This window comes from Gambusia affinis, linkage group LG03 (genome assembly GCF_019740435.1).
Source record: "Gambusia affinis linkage group LG03, SWU_Gaff_1.0, whole genome shotgun sequence".
Taxonomy (NCBI): Eukaryota; Metazoa; Chordata; class Actinopteri; order Cyprinodontiformes; family Poeciliidae; genus Gambusia; species Gambusia affinis.
This window is the reverse complement of record NC_057870.1, coordinates 30,432,030-30,450,915: the sequence shown is the minus strand read 5'-3', so window position 1 is coordinate 30,450,915 and position 18,886 is coordinate 30,432,030. Positions and strand designations below refer to the sequence as shown.

Below are 18,886 nucleotides of genomic sequence, written 5' to 3'. Positions count from 1 at the left end.
ATACTTATGAAAAAACAATGAATGTAGACTTTCTGAATTTCTTTACAAACATTCCATCACATTTAAATATAATAACTTTAATATCAATTTCATAGCTCCTTCAGTGTTAATTTGGTTTCTAATTTTGAACAAAAAATGATAGTTTTGGCTCTCCAAACATATCTGTCGTCTTTCTAATTTTAATTTTCTTGAACTTTAATTTTTTGCAGACAAACGCCATCAAGACCTCCAAGTATAATTTCTTCACCTTCCTTCCTCTCAACCTGTTCGAACAGTTCCAGAGGATCGCTAACGCTTACTTTCTGGTTCTGCTGGTGCTGCAGGTGAGAGGCAATGTGGTGGAGAAAACACTGTTTCCAAGCACTGTCCAGGTGAAACCACTCAACCAGGTTTATTCATTTATTGAGCACAATAATGTAGGACAATCAGTGATGAAGCAGGTCTGGATGAAAAACTCTGCCAGGCAGAGAAACACAAGAGTTTTATACCAAAGATAAAGAATTAAAACAAGGGAGAGACAGTCTGGTTCTGATGCAGCTGTAGAAAACAACATGAAACCCAAATAGTTCTTCTGGTGAGAGTTCATAAACATTTCATATAACACGACCAGCAGATGTTGACAGGCAACAAGAAGCTCAGACATCACTGGTGTAATTAAACATATATTAAAAGATCATCACATATCTAAACATAATTTATCATTTATTTAATTTTTTTCAGTAAAGAGGAACAAACTTCAGTCAGTTCAATTTAATTTTAGAAAAAATGTGTTTCAGTTCAGTTCAGTTTGTTTAGGGAAATCTTTTCAACATTTGTAAACTGTTTTGTTCTTTATTAAATCACTAATAGATGAAGAAAAAAACTAAACTGATCAATTGGTAATAAAATGGATAGTTGTAAATTTAATTTCCAATACATGCAGCTTTAAAACTTAACTTATTCAAGTGAATATTGTTTTTTTTTGTCTTGGCACTTGTAGCCTAGAAGCTAACGTCTGGGTTACAAGTTAGCTAATTATTAAAAATGTAATAATTTTACTATTAAAAAGTATTTAATTTCTGATAGTACAAAATATTAATAGTTAAAATGTAATAATTGTGACTGTTTTTACTACTAAACGTACTGGATATAATATGATATCCATATAAATGAACCAAACTGCTCTTAGCTGAAGTAAAATGAACTGAATTGATCTCTTTGTGTCAGTAGAAGTTTAAAGGCAAATTTTTCATCACAGTTTGCAGTAATGCAGAGGCTTTTTCTAAATATTAAAGATGTGGTTGTGGCTTCCTGACATGCTAGCTTACCACAGCGTTACGTGTCGCAGCAAAGGAACAAGAGTCCTGCTTCTGTTGTTGGAGATCTGCACTTTGATTCCTCATCCTGACTTATTACAACAGGATAGAAAGTTCATTCACAGAAAGTTGAATGGAAGGAAAAAATGCCCACCAGCAACAGGGAAAAGGATACTAAAATAGTTTGAGCTCCATTTGTGTTCAATAAATTTAGATTAATTAAGATTTTTATTGAAAAGTTGAAACACATTCTATAGACTAATTATACACAGCCTTAGATTAAGTAAGTTATTATGATTTCCTGCCTCCAGATACATTTAAGTTTGCATATTATATCAGACTAATAAAAAATACACATTTTAATACTGAAACCTAGCCTTAGTGAAACATACGTTTACTATGATCTTAAAAGTTGTTACTGAAAATGGCTGTTTAGTGGGAGGAGTTAAAATAAAGAAAGACAAACAGAAAAAGTCTCAACGATCGTGACGTTACGTTGCTGTTTGTCAGGAAAATGTTTTTCTCCAAGCAACAGAAATGAACTCAAACAGAAACCCGAACCAGTCGCAGGTTTTTACTTATCGGCTCTCAGACTCACTGAGAGACGTTTCTCAGGCTGAAGCTGCAGACAAACCACAGAAAATGAAGGAAGTGTGATATCCAGCACAGGAAGTTACCTCATCGTGAGCAAATCGTGCTCCAGCTACGATAAACCGCTCTGTTCATCAGGCAGCTTGTAAACTTTATTCTTACTGGATTAATTACAACATTGAAGTTTTCACTTTATTTTGAAAGCTCTTTCAAAGGAAATCAGAGTTTCAGAATTAAATTATTTGTGAATATTTTTAGTATTTTCTATAATAAATATGCAGAAATGGTGAATTAAGGGGAAGGCAGGTAGTTTTGTAAGTTTTTTGGATGATTGCTGCATTTATCAAAAAAGTATTGAATCTGAGCAACAATTCCTGTCACTCTTTTGCTTGAAAGTTTAAGGCTAAATGTCTCATTATTTATGATTTGATTTACTATTAACTTAAAGAGAAAGCAAAAAGTCTGGCTAATCAGAGAAATGCTATTTCTACAATTTTCTATTTCAAGAAGATATCTATCGGTGAAAAATAAAAAATGTTGATCTGCAGGAAACCTTTTCATTCTTCCTGAACTGGGATTTCTGTTGAGTTTTGCACAAACGAACAGGAAGGAACTGTGAACTGTTGTCTGCTGTGTCCAGTTGATTCCTGAGATCTCCTCCCTGTCCTGGTTCACCACCGTCGTTCCTCTCGCCCTGGTGCTGACCGTCACCGCTGCTAAGGACGCAACTGACGACATCGTAAGCAGATTTTCAAATATTTCCTCTTTCTTTTCCGTTTGAAGAAGTATTAGGGTCCACCCTCTCTGCAGTGACATAATTGCTACCTTTCTTAGATCCAGTAGTCGATATTTTTAGCTGCGTTTCCAGTAACCTGATAGTTGATAGGCCTTAACTATTAGGCTCAAAGGCCTTTGCAACTTGAACTAAGGCACCATATTTAGTAGTAAAGAAAATAAAACATTTAGTTTCCATTCCTCTTTTTTATTGTTAAATAAAGTAAAAGAAAGATTTTATAGTAAAATTTAGCTTAGCGGATTCTAAAATGAAGAAACAGAAAATGTTCAGAGAAAGAAAACTGATAAATTCTCATCCTCAGGCTGCGTTCACACCAGCCCTGATTAGTCCACTTCACTCCAACTCCAGTCCGTTTGTCTAGAAAGTCCGGTTCGGTTGGGGAGGTGTGAATGTGTAATCAAAGCCTGATGTGGACCAAAAACGTGAACTGAGGTTCGCCGAAAAGCCTCGACCTCAGTTCGGTTGAAGTGAACTCTGGTGCGGTTCGATATGTGAACACCAAGCAGATTATGAAGAGGGAAGTTGCCCTCAGTGTCTTTCAGAGGTCTTTGTGTCGTTTCCTTCAGTGGTTCTTGTTGCAGCGCCCCCACAGGCCAGGAGGGGAACAGGTTTTTCAAAGGGTTTGGTTGGTTTGACTCAGAGCAGTGAGAAAACAAACACAACACCAAAAAATGTAACAAATGTTGAAGTTTTGGTCCCTAATTAACACATAACATAACAACATAAACTGCCTCCAGCATGACGTCTGCCTTTTTACGCTTCTATCATGAACACCTTTTCACATCTCAACAAAACGTTGCGATCTTTGGATTACTTTTAGTTTCTACAACTTGACAAGATGTTGTATCCTGAACCTCTTTCTTTTTGGAAAAACATTGTAGCTCAAACAGGAAGCGGCGTCTCTTCTCATATTGAAAGGTCTCAGGACTGGAGTGTCTCTGGACGTCGGTTGACTTCCTGAAACTCTGTCTTGGATAAACGACGGACAAACGGACAGAACTGGAATCTGTTGCTTGTCGTTGACACGCCCAGTGAATCATGCAGTAAAATGACCATCAATGGTGGTGAAACAAACGTCACCGACTGTCTGGCGTAAGAGTTGCCTGCATCTGAACTTCGTCCTGATTTTCCCGCAGCTCCTCTTACAGAGTTTCTCCATCCGTTCGGTTAGTCATGTGACCACAAAGTAAGATGGGAAATTAGAGGCATTTACTTTAGATGTGACTTGAGTAATATTGATAGTTGCATAATAACCTGTAGACACAAACAGGTGTTGGCGGTAAATACCATTTAATGCTGTTTACTCTGACAGTTGGCAACCAGATTTTGTTTTCATTTTCTCCCTAAAAAGTATGAAACTTTCTTCCAGTGCTTCAAATTTAAATTGTTTGTCATGAGATTTTGTCCAAATGTTTCATCAAACTCGTCTTTTTCGAGTTTCACTTCTCCTTTGCTACTTCAATTATGTCATTTGGGAGTTGAAGCTTATTAGGAAATAGTAGCATTTCCTCTTCTTTCAGGTTTATAACCTCTAAAAATGGTTATTAGAAAGGCAAAACAGAACAGAACGGACCTCTGAAGCGCCGGTTGATTGGTTTTCCTTTAATGTGTTTGAGATCGGGTGTGTGGGAGGGAGTAATGGAGAGATGAGGTAGCACTCAGGAGGAAGTAGCTCATGCAATGGGTTGAACGTTAGCTCAGCAGACAGAAACAAAAAGGACTTGAGGACCAAAAATAATATTATTTTACCAACTCAACCATAAACTGAGCAGGTTAAATGTCAGGTAAACAAATGAAGATAGCAGATTTTAAAAAAGGCTCTGCAGGTTTACCTTATTGAACGTAATTTTGCAAAGTTTCTAGGTATCAACAGGAACAAAAACAAACAATTCAGCAAAAATGAAAGTTACTAGAGAATATAAAACGCCTGGTAATTTAAAGACAAATATTTTCTGTTGTAAGAAGATTTTACTTTGTCCTCTTTAAAAATAGAAACATCTGTGGTGGGAGCCAAATTAGTGTCATTTTGAACTGAAGTCAGGGGCCGCACATAACCAGTCCATGGACCACAAAGTGGCCCCTGCGCCTCACTTTGGACACCACAGACCTAAACAAACACTGAAGGAATATTTGATGTTTTTGAAAAGTTTTATAAGCTTCATTTGACTTAAATTTAACAAATGTTCACATTGGATGAACGGATTATAAAAAAATATTTTTATAAACTTTTAGGACAATGAAGGACTTTGATCTTTTTGGTCGTCATGGTGATTGAGATAAGATCTGGAAGATATTATGTACCAACACATTAAACCCATTAAACACTGGCCAGTTATTCTGGGTCAAACTTTGTCAAAACTTTGTCTGTCGATGGTGTTTGATTCTCTTTATTTCACAGGAACTTCAGCTTGTGCAATGAAACTGATCGTATCAAACTTCCTCTAAACATTTCTTCTGACGCCCCGATCGGCCCGTTCGGACTTTACATGCACTAAACTAGAGTCCTGTTTCCTTTCACACAACAAAGTGCATCAAAAATATTTAGTTTCTTCTGATTGGTTTTCAGTTTTGGTGCATTTCATAACAGAAAAAAACTAAAATCGTTCAGAACCAATCAAAGAGAAATCAGACGATCAACTTTCTGTATTTTCTTTCCAAGCAATGAGATTATTTAGAGTTTTTCAAATCTTCACCAATTGAGAATAAGAGTTTTTTTGTTCTATTTCCATGTTTCATTTAGAAACAGTTAAATGATTTGACTTTTCAGAGGAAACGGATTCATATCATTTTGTTTTTGTGAGAAAGATTCATTAGGAGGATTTAACTAAAGCTGAAAATCCTCAAAGTGTGCAGAACGTCCTCAGATTAAGTTACATTTTGTCTTAGATTAACAGACTGTATCACTTTTATCACTTTTATCCAAAGTAACTCCTTTTTTAAGGCGGACAGAAGAAACAGATTAAACATGGAGTCATTTCTCATGACTTTGTTGTTTTTGTTTTTATAATTCTTCATGTTTGTCCCAAACAGTTTGGTGTTGCTTTAGTAGTGAATAATTGCATGTAAAATGGTGTTTTGATGATAATGTTTTGTCTACAACAGTAAAATAATTACATTGTTTTCTCTCCCTTTCTGCCAGCCAGGACATTCATCTTGTTTTGATGATAATGTTTTGTCTACAACAGTAAAATAATTACATTGTTTTCTCTCCCTTTCTGCCAGCCAGGACATTCATCTTTTTCTTGAATAAATATCTAACTGCTGTCAGAGACGTTTTGGAAGTTATTAACTTCTTAAGTGGAAACTAATTCAACTGGTTTCCAGTAAAACCAGACCTTTCCTCACACTGGGCTTCTTAGAAATCCTTCAACAATTAATTTATCCTACTAAAAACATTTTAAAAGTTTAAGAAAGGTCAGAAAAGTTCAATACCAATTTCTCCTCAATGTCACCAGATATTAACAAAAATACCTAAGAATAGAATAATTTTATTCTATTACTTTATTTAAATTAGAGATCTGGGTTACAGTAAATAAACTGACGCATATGTATATTTAGAAGACTAAATTTTAAACGTGAAGGAAGGAAACCGGCTTCGTTGGCGCCTCTGTGTCTTCAGACGGATCTGAAACCAGACGATCAATACAGGCCTCATCGTTGCTGAATCATCCGAGGTTTTAAAAAAAGGAAGACGACGTCCGTCAGCGGCTTTCCTCCCAGGTTATTTACAGAAACATATCTGCTCCCAGATGCGATAAAAGCCCCTCATGCAGCCTGTTAGTCGGTGATGATGCGTCTGTCTGATCAGAAAGCTGATTCAATAATCAAATGTAATTTCCTGTAACCTGACTGCTGTCACTTTCTGCTCCTTTCTGTCTTCTAGAATCGCCACAGGAGCGACAATCGAGTGAACAACAGAAAAGTTGAAGTACTAATTGACAGAAAGTAAGTTTCTTTTATTAAAATGTAAATTTTTTCCCATCTGTGGCACCGTGTTTGTTGTTTATTCACAGGTGAAATACGCATCAGATAAACCTTGAAATTATTCATGAGGAATAATTTAAAGGTTTCAGTTCCTGAACTTCCTTACATGTGAAAATCAACTAACTTCACACATTTGGGATTTCAGACAGGAAACAGAGAAATGCTGGTCATAAAATAATAATAATAATAATAATAATAATAATAATAATAATAATAATAATAATAAAGAAAACATAAGGATCTGCTCACACAGCAGGAAAATGTGACTCGAGTCCCATTTGAACATCTGGAGCCAAATAGGATCAGTTATCAGGCCTGACATGATGGCAGATGGTGTTATAAATAATAATATTGTTGTTTTGACACCATGTTTAAGTAATAAAATGGTATTAATGGCGTAATAATACTAGAACAAATTCTTAAAGATTATTGAACTTTACATTCTAATGAACATTAAACCCTGGAACTGGAAGAGATTTTAAATAATCAAAATAATTAAACAAAACAACAGAAACAACAAATAAAATGGATTATAAATTCTCTGTAAACAAAACTAAATGGCTACAAAAGGAGCTGGTAGAGACCAAAACACCAGACTGAAGATTTTTACCATCCAGTTTTTGGGTAGAAAGAGAAAAACGATAAATTTTGCAAATGGAAATAATTGAGTTTGTTTTACATTATCATGCGATTTATTTATTGCTTAATGAATAAAGTGAACAGTTATGTCACGTTTCGTCCAACATTGACATCATTGATGAAAACAATGAGTGAATAAATAATAAAATCCTTCCATCCGTTGTTACTTCAGTTAGCAGAGAGCAGCTTTGTGACGTCTACGTTCTTCTTCTTCTGTGAATTTGGGTCACTTTGGGGTCGTAATCCGTTCACTCAGAAGTCTGAAGGCATTTAATCCGTAATATGAACGACCTCGCAAACAAAATCAGAACTCAGAAAAACAATCAGACCTGCTGTGTGAACGCAGCCAAAAAACAAAACACAAGAATAACCTGAGAAACTAAACACAAAGGAACTGTTTCTATGGCAACACCTTAGGAACAATAATGGACACAGAGAAATTTACAAAGTATGGCAAGACCTAACGAACATAAAATGATCAAAACACAAGAGAAACCCAAATATCCATGAATATTTAACTAATTTATTTAGTGAAAAACGTTGAAATGCTGAACTGAGGGATGAAAAAGCCGAAATATTTTGGTGAGTTTTGTTCCTCCACAGCTGCTGTTGCCTCGTTCTGCTCTCTGTAGGAAGCAGCTTTAGGACTGAGGAGGAAACGTTTGCACGTTGTCTTCTGTTCATAAAAACAGAGATTTACTTTGATTTGGCTCTTCTTGAACCCATCCAGGTCTGCTGCTTTTCCATCCATCTTTGCTGATGTTCGTTCTGTTTTAGGGAAACCCAGCCTCTGTTTCGTCACTGTGCTTATCTTTTAGGCCGGCTTGTGTCATAAATAATTTTCTTCCTGTGTTTAAACTCTTGCCAGGGGGAGTTAGAAAAATCGATGTATTTCTAAATAAATATTAGAAATATTTATTTCTAATATCTGAGAAATAAGAAACAAAGCAGAAATTAGTAGAGGAAACATTAGTGAAGATGACTCACAAAACAAAAATGGAGCAAACAAACTAAATATTTTCCAGTTTTATCCTGCCAGGATTTTTCTCTCTACCTACAGAGAAAAAGACAAACATTTGTTTCCAAACAGACGAGTTGAACTGCAGCTACAGAATCATGTACAGAATCCATTTTAATCCCTGCTGCTTTCATCAACTCTCCTACTTCCTCCTTCCAAGATCGGAAAACGTTCCAGGTTTCTGGCAGACGGACAAACAGAATCATTCAGGAAAGCAGCAGGGACCAGCAGGGGGAAAGTGGCTTGTATCGGTGTGACCTTTAGGGTCAGACTGGGTTTGTTTATGAGCCCTCAGACGGTTTCTTCCTGGCATAAAAATAGAAAAACTCTTGTTTCCAGCCGACAGCGGGCCTCCCATTGTGACCTTCCGAAACTAAATTTAACTTTGTGATTTGTTCTCAGACTGCGGAGCGAGAAATGGATGGACGTCCAGGTGGGAGACATCATCAAACTGGAAAACAACCAGTTTGTAACCGTAAGTAAACTTTTTATTTCATATGTAGCATTATAAGTTTGGATTACACTTTTCTGTGTTTTTCCCATCGTTATAGTTTCAGTTCGTTGCTGTGTGTCGTTCCTCCACAGAAGCTGGTGTTCCTCTAGGTTGTGTACTTGGTCCTCTGCATTTTACCTTGTTTTCTAGTGACTAACTGTTTTTAAATCTTTTAGTCATACACTGAGTAAAAAATGACACAAAAGATTTTTTTTCCTCTTTTGTCAGACATTAAATAAAACAAAACTTGTCCTGTTTTAAAATGATCACCTCACTGTTGCCAAGTTAGTAATTTTCAGACAAAAAAAATAAAACCTTAATCAGAATCAGACTTTTCAAAAGTTAGCGGCTGGAAAACTGGTGCAGCTCTAATTTATATTTTTCATAGATTGTAAACAGTCTGTTGTCTTTTTAATACACAAATACACACTAACTTTATTTACGTTATTTAATGTGATCCTAGTTCATCGTGTCTTTTCTCTACAGAACATTTTTCTTAGACTTGGTTTTTGTATATTTTTAAAATCTATTTTTAAAACTTTTTGATTTTGTGTGAACTTGTTGATCTCAGTCCTGCTGCTTTGCCTGAATTTTTATAAATCAATATTCAGAAATAAAACGAGCAGTTTTAAAACTGAAGACAATAATTTCCTCTCCTGTGATAAAAACCAACATTTAATGAAAACTGGAAACTGTTTTTACTTCAGGCCGACCTGCTGCTGCTCTCCAGCAGCGAACCGCTGAACCTCGTCTACATAGAGACGGCAGAGCTGGACGGGTTAGTTAACATTTAAAACCTAACTGTGCCAACTGAAAATGATTCACTTATTGCTTCATTCACTTTTCCCTCCGTCTGTTTTCTCCTCTTCCTCTTCCTCTTCCTCTTCCTCTTCCTCAGAGAGACGAACCTGAAGGTCAAGCAGGCCCTTCCTGTCACCGGAGACCTGGGAGACGACATCGAAAAACTGGCAGATTTTAATGGTAAAAATCAGAGCTGGGTAGCAACTAGTTACATTTACTCCATCGCATTTACATTAGTAACTTTTTAGGGGAAAACATGTAATTTTAAGAAGTATTTTTACTACTTGAAGAATTTTATTATAAAGTATTTCTACTCTTACTAGAGTAAAACTTCTGGATTTTCTACCCACTGAATGAAAACAAACATGTTTTAATCAAAAATTCACCAGACTCAGTCACACATCTGCAGTTTTTGTTAAAGTTCATTTTGTTATTTTTTGTCACTTATATGAATTATTGTCATTTTTGTCCTCAAAATACAAAATTTTCCCCTTAACTTTATATTTTGGTCCACCTGATGATGTAATTTTTAAGCATTGAATGGTTGACAATTTGATCAGTTACTCAGTGATTTTTACCAAATACTTGAGGAAAGTTTTGTAGAAGAAGTGCTATTCTTACGTTTGGACAATTTTTGTTAAAATCTGCTTGAAAAAGCCAGAAAGAGCGACAGAACGGGTCTAAAAGTGCTGGAAGTCGTTACTATTTCAGTTCTTCACTATTTGCTGCGGTTGTGTCCCGTTTGAAGGCGAGGTTCGCTGCGAACCCCCCAACAATCGTCTGGACCGTTTCAACGGGACGCTGGCGTTCGGCGGTCAGAAATACCCGCTGGACAACGAGAAGATCCTGCTGCGCGGCTGCACCCTGAGGAACACCGACTGGTGCTTCGGCCTGGTGCTGTTCGGGGGTCAGCGAGGCGCTGCGCTCAGGTTTTTAATGAAAACACCAAAAGAAAGGAAAGTCTGATTCGTTCTTTGTTTGTTCTGCAGGCCAGGAGACGAAGCTGATGCAGAACAGCGGGAAGAGCGTCTTCAAGAGAACCAGCATCGACCGTCTGATGAACGTTCTGGTTCTGTGTGTGAGTTTTAAACTTTTTAAAACACCAAATGTTTTTTACATGGTATCCTCACATAGTTATGCAACATTTATTTAATATGAGTGTTTGCCCAGGGCGGCATTAGGAAGGGGCAGGACGCACAAGAAATAGAAAATCTGTTAGAACAACAAATTTTGCTGGATGATAAATTGTCCCATTAATTGCATAAGTAATATAATGATACGAACAATGATAAACAATACAAACTTCCCCTCTTTTAAACCAATAAACTTTAATTTTGTAAAGAAGTTTTAACGCTGGAACTGGAAGACATTTTAAATAACCAAAACTAATTATTATTATTATTATTATAAAATGTATTGTAATAATAACTACATTTTAATTAAATTAAGGGGATTATTGCTGCAAGATTTGATTTAATCTGCCAATAAATTTGGTGCTTAAATGTGAATTTAATGGGGAATAATTAGAACGACCTAAATAAAAAATAAAATAATCTGTTTGGTTTATTTATCAAGACATTAAATTACATAATGACTTATTTTCTGATTGTCTGGCATTAAATTAAACTGAACTATATGGCACTAAAATGTTAAAAATCAAAAGTGGAGACGGGTTTTCTCAGCTCCTCTGGTTCTGGTTCTGGTTCTGCTCTGCATCCAGAACCAGAACCAAACATATAGAAGCAGCATTCAGCTTCTAAGCACCACAAATCTGAACAAACTTCCAGAAAACTGCAAACCAGCTGAAACACCGAGTTCCTTTAGATCCAGACTAAAACCCAGCTGGTTAAAAGAAACACTGACCGACGAATTGATGTGTAATCTTAGCAAAATGCAACTTTTCACTTATTGGTGACTTTTAAAGCACCTTGAACTGCCTTGTTGCTGAAATGTGACAGTAAAGAAGCTTCCTGCTCTGATCCTGTAGATCTTTGGTTTTCTGGTGTTCATGTGCACGATCCTGGCGATCGGGAATTACATCTGGGAGATAAACAACGGCTCCAACTTCACCGTCTTCCTGCCGAGAAAAGACAACGCTGGCTTCTCGGCCTTCCTCACCTTCTGGTCCTACATCATCATCCTCAACACCGTGGTGCCCATCTCGCTCTACGTTAGGTGACCTGTCCAAACACTTTTATATCACTTTTATGTCACTATAATATACCAAATTTTATATCGTCTGCGTCTTTTTGCAGTGTGGAAATCATTCGGCTGGGGAACAGCTTCTACATCGACTGGGACAGGAAGATGTATTATTCCCGCAGCGACACGCCGGCCGAGGCGCGCACCACCACGCTGAACGAGGAGCTCGGTCAGATCAAGTACGTCTTCAGCGACAAGACGGGGACGCTCACCCAGAACATCATGATCTTCAACAAATGCTCCATCAACGGGAAGTCCTACGGTGAGTTAAAACGCCAAAACCTGCTGCTTTTAAACCGACAACAGCAGCAAAACGTCTGCAACACATAGGGCTTCAGTTCACTCCTTCGTTCTGTTTATTATTATTCTGCGTTTTATTCATTGGTTGAATTTTTTAAGTGTGTATATTTATTTGCTTTTGCAGGAGATGTTTATGATTACACAGGTCAGAGACTTGATATTTCTGAGGTAAGTTCATAAAAGTAAATTTACTTCTGTTTATCTGAGTAATTTTAGGGCAAAACTAAGAAAAAAGTATTTTGTTTGAAAGTCTTAGCATGAAAATAAAAACTTCTAAATAGAATTGAAATGTAATAACAGGAGAATAAAGTCATTATTTTACGAAATTTTAATCGTAATAATAGTTTTATTACCAGACTAAAGTCATAAAGTCAGATAATATGTTAATAAAGTCATAAATTACAAAAATAGTTGTAAATATTCAAGAATAAAGTACTAATAAAAAAATAAAGTTGTAACTTTATAGAAAGTAAATAAACTAATAAAAAAGGAAATACTTTTAACACATCAGTATCAAATTATTATCAGTTGCTGGACAAACGTCTGTTTCAAATAAAAAACATCATAGACTTACCAGGCTGGTCACATCAGAGCTTCATAACTCTTCTCAAGTATTTTTCTCATTAAAGAGACTTAATTTTATTTATTTTTTCTAGTACTGTTGCGTTTTTATTCAGCTAAGACAATAACTAAATTTAAAAATGTAATTTTTAGTCTGAGATGATTTTGAAATCTCACAGCAGCAGCTGTGATGTTCTGCAGGAGTTTTGAGCTTCACTTTAAGTCAGCAGCTGTTGGTTCTCGTTCATCCTGACGTCAGATCACAGATCCGTTTACTTCCTGATCCGCAGCATAAAGACCCGGTGGACTTCTCCTTCAACGCGCTGGCCGACCCGCGGTTCGTTTTCTACGACCACGCGCTGGTGGAGGCGGTGAAGCTGGAGAACCCGGAGGTCCACGCCTTCTTCAGGCTGCTGGCGCTCTGCCACACCGTCATGGCGGAGGAGAAGAAGGAAGGTGGGTGCAGAAGGTGCCGGCGTTTCTCTCTGGCTTGGAACAGGAAGTCAGCCTGTTTCTCCTGCAGGTGAGCTTCTCTACCAGGCCCAGTCTCCAGACGAAGGCGCGCTCGTGACTGCGGCCAGAAACTTCGGATTCGTCTTCCGCTCGCGAACGCCCGACAGCATTTCCATCGTGGAAATGGGAAATCAGCGCAGCTACGAACTGCTGGCCATCCTCGACTTCAACAACGTCCGCAAGAGGATGTCCGTCATCGGTGAGAAGCCCGGGTTTTTCTGAGCTGCTTGGCGTTTAGTTTCTGTTTCCTGCTAAATGAAACACAGACTTTGGTGTGTGTGTGTGTGTGTGTGCGTGTGTGTGTGTTTTGGTGTAAACAGTGCGCAGTCCAGAGGGGAAGCTCTCCCTCTACTGCAAAGGCGCCGACACGATCATCTACGAGAGGCTGCACCAGTCCTGCAGCAAGCTGATGGACGTCACCACGGAGCACCTCAACGTCAGTGAAGCTACTTTTCCTCCTCATGCTTTGGGACTCCAGTCCCTCCACCTGATCAGGCTGATCAGGCTGGGCAATCAATCAATCAATCAATCAATCAATCAATCAATCAATCAATCAATCAATCAATCAATCAATCAATCAATCAATCAATCAATCAATCAATCAATCAATCAATCAATCAATCAATCAATCAATCAATCAATCAATCAATCAATCAATCAATCAATCAATCAGTAACAGTATATATCACAACAGATATGTGATCAATATCAATACCTAACACATCTGATCGAATATTCAATACATACATAGTTCTCATGTGACGTCACACTTCCAGAAACTTTGTAACTGGCAGCCATCTTGGTAGGCAGTTGCTATGGAGTTGCTATGACAACAACAAACAAGCCGCAAGCTTGGAAGTAGCTCTCGCCTCGTTTCTACAAAACCTATAAACAACATAAGTACTTTACGATTATTCTTTGATTATGGTTTTTCAGTACTCCACCCACCTCTGTGTGGTACTAAGATTAATATCATAAATATTTACTGCTTACTGCCGAACTAGCATAATTAGCTTAGCTAACCTAGCTTGTATCTGCTAGCTCAAACGGACATGTAGCCTACGTGTTTGTTTCTGCCAGTCACCAGAACCTTTTCATTCATACCTAGAGTTTGTTCGTTCTTTACAAAAGTCACGGTTAGTTGAAGAAGTTTGGATTCTTTACATGCTTTCCCTTTTCTCTCTGTTCACTTGATGTCTGCCACCTTAGATCCTGTTTAAAACACAGAAAAAAATTAACTATGTGTTTTTTCTCTCACTGCTAGTTTTATTAGATGGGAATCTTTATGCTTTACGCAGCCGGATGCTTAAGTTTGACTTTGTTCATGTCTTCAGATGGTATCAATACTGCGTTCGCTGCAGAGACTCGTGTTTTTACGGCTCATCCTTATAAGTATGTTCATGCTGATCTGCAGGAATTTGCAGGGGAGGGACTGCGGACGCTCGCTCTAGCCTACAAAGATTTGGACGAGGAGTATTTCAACCAGTGGAGACAGCGCCACCATGAGGCGAGCACCTCACTGGAAGACAAGGAGAGCAAACTGGATGAGCTGTACGAGGAGATAGAGAAGGACCTGCTGGTAGGAGGATAAATAAATATCTGTTTAAAACAGATGGAAGCAGGAAGCTAACTGCATGTTGCTGTTTGTGTTGGTCTGCAGCTGCTGGGAGCAACAGCCATCGAAGACAAGCTGCAGGACGGAGTGCCTCAGACCATTGAGCAGCTGGCCAAAGCAGACATCAAAATCTGGGTTCTGACCGGCGACAAGCAAGGTATTTAATGGAAAACCTTGTTTGAAATGAACAGGTTCTGCTAAAAGCAGCCGATATGCGCAATATTGTCCAATCAAAATGTCTTAAAATGTTAAAATGAATGAAATGTAAGTTGGTCATAAATACAGTTATCACAGGTCTTAAAGTTTGTAGTTTTTTCTGTCGGGTGGCAATAAAAAGGTCTGAAAAAGATCTTAAATGTAACATTTCATGCTCTGTGTGGAGGGATTCTTTACTTTGACCAGGACTGAGACTTTGTCCAGTTTTGTTTCTTACAGCTTTAGTTTGTCTTTCAGAAACGGCAGAAAACATCGGCTACTCGTGCAACCTGCTGCGGGAGGAAATGAAAGACATCTTCATCGTCTCGGGTCACTCGCCTGAGGATGTCAGACAAGAACTGAGGTCAGAGGAGCATTTCTAAAATCTTTATGAAGCCAGGTCATTTTTAAGCTCTAATTTAACCAGCTGTAGTTTGAATTTTTGGAGCAGAAATGCACAAAACTCCATGAAACCAGATGGAGCACCGAACTGCCTGCTTTTGCCAGAGGAGAAGAGTCACAATTTGATGAAAGACGAGGAGGCCAATGGGGAGTATGGACTCGTTATCAACGGACACAGTCTGGTGCGTTACGACAGCTCCCTCTACTGGCCAATGAATCAATGAGCCTGGGTGTTTATGAGTAATGCTCCTGGTTTTGTGGGACAGGCGTACGCCTTGGAGAGCAGCATGGAGCTGGAGTTCCTCAGGACGGCGTGTTTGTGTAAAGCGGTGATCTGCTGCAGGGTGACGCCGCTGCAGAAGGCCCAGGTGGTGGAGCTGGTCAAGAAGTACAAGAAGGCGGTAACTCTGGCTATCGGCGATGGCGCCAACGACGTCAGCATGATCAAAGGTACCAAGGGTTGGTTTTAGTAAAAACAGAATAACTTCACGCTTCAGATTTTCTGAAATAAATGCTGAAATTAGTTTTTTTCTACGGTGAGTTTTGTATTTAAAAGGCGATCCTAATGAAACAACAGTGTGTAAATTCATAACTTCCTCAGTTTCTGTCCTTCATGTTGACAGAAACAGCATCTAGTATTAATCTGCTGCTGAACACAGACATTTGATTTTACACACTAAACTGTGACGCTCCACGATTTTAGTGTTTTTCTGCCTCCTACTGGGCAATAAAAGGATGACAGCTTACAGTCTGAGGCGTTTTATTGGAATAAAGATCATCAATCCATCCATTACTCCACCCATTCATCCACCCAGCCAGTCATTAAAGTGTTTTACTTTAAGCACATTTCTGCAAATGTTTTTAATTCATCTTTAAATAAATCATTTCTCTCTCTGTCTCCTCCCAGCGGCTCATATTGGTGTTGGCATCTCAGGACAGGAGGGCATGCAGGCCGTCCTGTCCAGCGACTACTCCTTCGCCCAGTTCCGCTTCCTGCAGCGCCTCCTGCTGGTGCACGGACGCTGGTCCTACCTGCGCATGTGCAAATTCCTGCGCTACTTCTTCTACAAGAACTTCACCTTCACCTTCGTCCACTTCTGGTTTGCCTTCTTCTGCGGATTCTCGGCGCAGGTGAGACAGCCGAAGATGAGTCCTGACATTTAAATGTCAGATTTTCACCGGTCAGAAAAATAATAAATTTGAGCTTTGCTCTTTCAGACGGTGTATGACGAGTGGTTCATCACACTCTACAACCTGATGTACACAGCGCTGCCTGTTCTGGGAATGAGCCTGTTTGATCAGGTAATAATGTGAACAATTAATCCAATTATCATTAATTGTCTTGTTTTCTAATAAAGTTAGTTCCAATCCACAAACTATTAATAAAACCGGCTTAGGCCTTTTTTTATTGTTGTAATTTAGTAGAGGGCGCCGCTGCCCATCTTTAAGCAGCGCCAGCTGATATATAAACAAAGATTATAATGGCCATATTATAATGCGAAAAGAGAAACAGTCCCTAAAACACGTCATGCAGTTCTGATTTGAAATATAAACACTCAACAAGCTGCCAAAGTTTCACCTTAATAGCTTAATAACTGATTCATAGCTTTTTTTTTTTTTTTTTCCCCACCAGGGGGTCCTTTTTGTGGGCTCTAGTGTCCCTTTTTTCATAGTAGGCTGACAGGAAAGGGGGAAGTAGAAGGGGGAAGACATGCGGCAAATGTCGTCGGGTCCGGGAATCGAACCCGCGACGGCTGCGTCAAGGACTGAGGGCCTCCAAACGTGGGGCGCGCTAGCCTCTACGCCACTGGAGCACGCCCCCGATTCATAGCTTTTTGATCCATGTTCCTAAAAACAAAACTACATTGTTTCAAAGAAGGAGTTTATAGCTAAAATGTGGATTGACCGTCTTCACCTTTGTCTCCCTCTGCTGGTCAGGATGTGAACGACGTGTGGAGTTTCCAGCACCCACAGCTCTACATCCCCGGCCAACTCAGCCTGTACTTCAGCAAGACGGCCTTCTTCAAATGTGCCGTCCACAGCTGGTACTGCTCCCTGGTGCTGTTCTTCATCCCGTACGCCGCGCTGCAGGACACGATTAGGAGCGACGGGAAGGACGTGGCCGACTACCAGTCCTTCGCCCTGCTCACGCAGACCTGCCTGCTGTTTGCAGTCAGCATCCAGGTGCGGAGGAACAGCCTGTTCTGGTGTTTTCCAGGAATGTACAGAGTGAAGTGAACATTTTGGTCTGTCTGCTTGTCGGTAGCTGGGCTTGGAGATGTCCTACTGGACGGCGGTGAACACCTTCTTCGTTTTGGGAAGTCTGGCCGTGTACTTCGCCGTCACCTTCACCATGTACAGCAACGGGATGTTCCTCATCATTCCATCAGCTTTCCCCTTCATAGGTGAGGATCCGTCAGCTTCAGGCGGACTGGACCGGATCGCATTAAAAACAAAATACATCCACTCTCTCTATAGACAGTCGCAATAATTCAGTTAATCACACAATAAATTAAAATAAGACCAATAACTTCCATTTGCATGATTTATCTTTTTCTCTATTCTGTCTCTCTCCTCCAGAAACTGGATGATAAAAGTCTTCAGTCTTTGGTCTTTTTTAGAGGAACAGTTTTAAAAGACTTTATAATCCATTTCATTTGTTGTTTCTGTTGATTTATTTTGTATATTTAAATGTCTTCCTAATTCCAGTTTTAAATGTTCATTAAAATTTAAAGTTTATTAATCTTAGAGAATGCGTTCTTGCACTATTATTATTTTTATATTACTGGAAAATTGTCTCAAAATAACAATTTTACCATTTATCACAATAACTTAAATCTAAATTTAATTAAAAATTAAAGTTTTCATATTTAGACCTTTTTATATTTTCTGTGTATAAGATAAACAAAATATTTTTAGAATATTTTATTTATTATTGAGCCTTGAGAACATTGCCTTTTAGTTATTATTATTATTATTATTATTATTATTATTATTATTATTATTATTATTATTATTATTATTATTGTTATTATTGTTATTATTATCATTATTATTATTATTATTCCTTTATTTCTCCCATATTTGTCTGAGAAATATAATTTTTGTTGTCAATAAATGTTATTTAAAAAAAAAACAAACAAAAGTTTCCTCCATGAACCTGATGACTTTTTTAAAAAGCTAATTTTATTTTATTTTGTTTGTTTCTTTAGGAACGGCTCGAAACTCTCTGAACCAGCCCAACGTCTGGCTGACGATCCTCCTGACCTCCATCCTGTGCGTACTTCCTGTGGTTACCTGCCGCTTCCTGTTGATTCAGCTCTGCCCCACCATCAATGACAAGGTGCAGGAAACTCCAGGAACCGCTTTGCATGATCACCGATGCACAGCGGCGCTCCTGGAATGTCATTTACCTGAAGCTTTCCTTGTTCTTTTAAAGAAAGCAACAAGCTATTCAATGCTAAATTACTGAATATGTAAA

General features: G+C 38.4%; 1 protein-coding gene across 3 annotated transcripts in view; it reads left to right on the top strand.

Annotated features, from left to right (window-relative positions):
* Positions 1-18,886, top strand: part of LOC122828486 (phospholipid-transporting ATPase ID-like) — a 46,103-nt gene that overhangs the window by 17,083 nt on the left and 10,134 nt on the right. For all 3 annotated transcript variants that reach the window (XM_044112091.1, XM_044112092.1, XM_044112090.1), the window contains 24 exons: positions 210-323; positions 2,527-2,625; positions 6,566-6,627; positions 8,726-8,798; positions 9,524-9,594; positions 9,715-9,797; positions 10,366-10,524; positions 10,607-10,695; positions 11,605-11,792; positions 11,873-12,081; positions 12,244-12,287; positions 12,971-13,136; positions 13,204-13,392; positions 13,514-13,629; positions 14,608-14,772; positions 14,854-14,965; positions 15,262-15,367; positions 15,455-15,587; positions 15,672-15,855; positions 16,313-16,536; positions 16,624-16,707; positions 17,344-17,589; positions 17,672-17,810; positions 18,618-18,748. In XM_044112091.1, coding sequence (XP_043968026.1) covers positions 210-323; positions 2,527-2,625; positions 6,566-6,627; positions 8,726-8,798; positions 9,524-9,594; positions 9,715-9,797; positions 10,366-10,524; positions 10,607-10,695; positions 11,605-11,792; positions 11,873-12,081; positions 12,244-12,287; positions 12,971-13,136; positions 13,204-13,392; positions 13,514-13,629; positions 14,608-14,772; positions 14,854-14,965; positions 15,262-15,367; positions 15,455-15,587; positions 15,672-15,855; positions 16,313-16,536; positions 16,624-16,707; positions 17,344-17,589; positions 17,672-17,810; positions 18,618-18,748 — 3,186 coding nt within the window. The remainder of the gene's footprint in view (positions 1-209; positions 324-2,526; positions 2,626-6,565; positions 6,628-8,725; positions 8,799-9,523; positions 9,595-9,714; positions 9,798-10,365; positions 10,525-10,606; positions 10,696-11,604; positions 11,793-11,872; positions 12,082-12,243; positions 12,288-12,970; positions 13,137-13,203; positions 13,393-13,513; positions 13,630-14,607; positions 14,773-14,853; positions 14,966-15,261; positions 15,368-15,454; positions 15,588-15,671; positions 15,856-16,312; positions 16,537-16,623; positions 16,708-17,343; positions 17,590-17,671; positions 17,811-18,617; positions 18,749-18,886) is intronic.